At 44.1% G+C, this 3,795-nt stretch overlaps 1 protein-coding gene across 1 annotated transcript in view; it reads right to left on the bottom strand.

Annotated features, from left to right (window-relative positions):
* Positions 1 to 3,795, bottom strand: part of CBL (Cbl proto-oncogene) — an 87,497-nt gene continuing 83,702 nt past the window's right edge. Inside the window, exons 15-16 of the mRNA XM_019663553.1 lie at positions 2,750 to 2,938; positions 1 to 1,740 (exon numbers count right to left, since the gene is read on the bottom strand). Coding sequence (XP_019519098.1) covers positions 1,412 to 1,740; positions 2,750 to 2,938 — 518 coding nt within the window. The 3' untranslated portion in view covers positions 1 to 1,411. The remainder of the gene's footprint in view (positions 1,741 to 2,749; positions 2,939 to 3,795) is intronic.

Here is a 3,795-nt window from a genome sequence, read left to right on the forward strand (position 1 = left end):
AAAAATAAAAATAAAAATAAAAAAATAAATAAAAAGAGTATATAGGAATAAGGTGAAGGGGAAAGGGAAAGGAAATGCTACATTCCCAAAGCCACAGGCACAAGAGAAAACCAAGTTGTTGGGTGGCACCAATGTAGGATTGGTGCTAATTATCAGCAAAATGCTGTGCTACCATGGGGTGGTACCCCCATTCCTTAAAGGGAAAAAAAAAATCATTTTTGAAAATATAACCTGGCTCATGTTGGAAGGGAGACACCCATATAAGCTGGAATTAATTCACTGGGACGAAAAACTGAACAGACAAATCCTTATGGTCTATTTTATGCATTTTATGGATAATAGGGTAAAGAACATGTGAATGAAGTTTCCTAAAAGCTTCATGGTATTCGGGCCAGAAAGCCATGTGGAAACAAGGGCTCTTCCCTTCCCATTAAGTAGAAAATCTCATGACCTACATTAGACACACATATGCCTGGCACCAAGGCAACTGACTCCCAAAGGCTATTCTCTGGGGAGGGCATGGAATGTATTTGAAGGCTTATATCTGAAATCAATCATTGTGTAATTATCATTAAAACATCTTATTTTAACAGATTCAATGTTCCTATTAAAAACAGTGCTTTGGAGTGACCAGTGTTAGCTGCTAGTATCAAATATGACTATAATGATGCCGCAACAGTACTTTTTCCCACCTATCTACCAAACAAACCAACACCTCACACATAATAAAGAACATTCTACAAGCTGCTTGGCTTCAGTAAGGCTGGTCATAGCATGCCAACTGCCAATGACAGATAAAGGGAAGGAGGACAGAGGGAGGGTATTCTAAAAATATAAGACTTTAGCTATGCATATGATAATCCAAGCCACAGGGGAGTGTTGAAGTTGTAATACACACTGGGGTTGGGTATAATACCACAGTAGATGGAAGTTTTTAAAAGATTCCTTCCTAAACCTCTTGTGCTAATTCCCTGCCTGGGATTAACACAGACAGCAGGTTAATCTTGTAATCACAGGACACACACCGCCATACACAGATACACAACCACATTCTTAACCCAGGAAAGTCTTAAGTCCTCAATTAGGATTTACAGAATAATACTTCTACTGCTTTCTGGACTGTTCCCCAGATAGACTACCATTTAAAAAAAAAAAATCCACACTCTCTCTAAGTGGGGACTGAAGGACACCTTCAAATGCACTCTCAAAACAAATAAAATAATAAAACACACTAGCTGCCCCATTTCCATCCCACTGCTTTGAAATCTTAGAACCACAAATATGATAGCCCAAAGACAGGGCCAGACTTCATTGTGAAGTCTCCAAAGGAACCTCTCTGCTCTTTAGGTGCTACTCGAGTAAGAGCTCCCAGCTCACTGGTCCTCCAAAGTTGCAGCAGGGAGATGATGTGCTAGGTGGCTACATGGGCAGGAGAAGAAATAGAAACAAATTCCCGGAGGATATTTTTGGCCATTTCAATGTTGTTGTGGGCAATGACCAGAGCTTTCTGAATGTCCTGATAAGAGTATCCCTGACTCATGAGGTTCTCAATTTCACTGGAGAGCTGCGGAGAGGTGGCAGCGGTGGTGGCGGCGGTGGCAGCGGTGGCGGCAGCAGCAGCAGCAGCAGCAGCAGCAGCAGCACCACCTTGCTGACAGCTGCCCGCTTTTCGTTCAGAGTTGATTCTCCGTGGGAACGGCTTGGGAGGCCTCTCAGGAACTTGGGAACCCTCAGTGAAGTCTATAAGAAAAAGGAAAGAAAATAATTGCAAATCTGGGGGGACATCCTTATTTAATGGAAGTAATAAAAACAATGTGCTAATATCAAAATATGTATTACTGACCTACTGTCAATTTAGTACATATGCTCTTCAGTCAAAAGGGTAAGTTTTACAGGTTCAAGCATTTTAGTATATAGCCCTCTCCTCACAGCAGGAGCAACCTTCTAATTATACCACCTGTCCTACTAATAATAACCACTGCTGTCACATGCACAGAACATCTGCATGTGCATCATGCTTTTCACTTAGTAACAAGTTTTCATATACATTATTGCCTGGATTCTTTTAAAAAAATTTCTGAGCGGGCCAAAGAAGGCACTAAACTTCTCCTTTCACAAATAATGAAACAGAATCAGCCTGATTTGCAGTGAAGAAGCATTAAACAAGGTTGGGTGGGTGGGAAGCACCACCTGTTTGGGCAACTGGCTCCTATAATATCTTTTTCACCAGCTGTCCTGAATGCTGTCTTCAATTTCCCGTGACAGCAATTCTGGCTGCTGCGCCCCCAGGCAGCCACAGGTGCAAGAAAAGCAGCCCTTGATAATCCAGGCCCAAATGTGGGCTGGCTTCAGGCCCATTCAGTGTGCTTCCCAGAGTCAGCACACCTCCTTTCCAATAGGATGGGGGCCAGAAGTCAGGAATGTGTGGTCTGAACCATCAAGCTTAATAACCACTGTCATAAAGCACACTCAATAGAGCCACAAATCCTACTCACCCCCAGCACAGGAGGAATCATGATTTAAGAAACAACCTCATTTCTAAGTCAGGCAAAATCCTGAAGAGTCTGACTATAGTTTAACTTCCTAATTTGGGACCCAGGACCAGCTTTCTTCCCATTAGGCATACTTTTTAGTCTACTACTTCCAACTACTGACTTATTGTCACCAGGAAGTCAGTCATCTCTAGTTCGGTATAAATTAGGAGCTATACAGCAATTTGGTACAAACCCAAGGTAGCCTGGAGACTCACTTGTTGTGTGATCACCTTCCAGAGACAACCAGCCAAAGGAGGAGCTGGCATTAGAGATATCTGACAGAGTTCGGCGTGCCAGCACTGCTGGCACAGGTGGCTTAGGAACATCATACCCATCATCTTCATTTTCTGATTCCTCAGGAACAGTGCTGGCATGGGCATGGGCTGTATCCAAATTCCTTTCACCTAGAAAAAGTTTGTCCAGTTATCTTCTTCTAACATACTTCACATCTAACACATTTCAATGTAGGGGCATCCATTCACGCATGCATACATGTACAGAGTCAAACAGTTACCAAATGTCTACTATGGGCCAAACACTATGTGAGGCCCTATGGGTGGAAATAAAAGAAACAAAGAAAATAAAATTTATACCGATCCTGCAGCTCTACCTTTCTGAACATGTCAAAAGCTTCCCTTCCCAAGGTTAATAGCCACTGATGCCAAACACTCATTCACTCAACATTTCTATCTTCATTTCACCTTAGAAGATCAGCCAAAGGGCCTGTGTGTGCTGCCTTCTTCAACTTTCAACTTGGTAGGCTAGTTAATATGGGAATTGAGTATTCACCACCCACACACAAAAGAATTTCATCAATGTAGAAAGCAATGGGAATAAAAGGGAGTTGCCGGCATTACAGGTCCAGGTCAATAACACAAATGTCTCCAGGCTCTGGAAGGATGAAAAAGCACAAAAGGAACTAGCTATGTGAATAAGAAATAAAAGAGGGGCCGGCTGAGTGGCCCATTGGTTAAGAGCTGGCTTGGGATGCTGGCTCTGAACAGCAGGGTCCTGGTTCAGATCCCACATGAGGGCCAGTGACGCTGCGCCCTCTACAGCTAAGATGGTGAACAACAGCTCGACCCGGAGCTGGGCTGCCGTGAGTCACCAGCAGTGGTGTAGGCTGCAGTGAAGCTGCAGTGGGCTGCCATAAGCTACCGTGTGTGGCCGGCAGCCAGCGTGAGCGGCTGGTAGCTGGTGTAAGCTGCCAAGAGCCGCCGTGAGCGGCCGTCCAGAGGCCAGCAACAGATCTGCCTCACCC

The sequence above is a fragment of the Hipposideros armiger genome, unplaced genomic scaffold, assembly GCF_001890085.2.
Source record: "Hipposideros armiger isolate ML-2016 unplaced genomic scaffold, ASM189008v1 scaffold_396, whole genome shotgun sequence".
Lineage (NCBI taxonomy): Eukaryota > Metazoa > Chordata > Mammalia > Chiroptera > Hipposideridae > Hipposideros > Hipposideros armiger.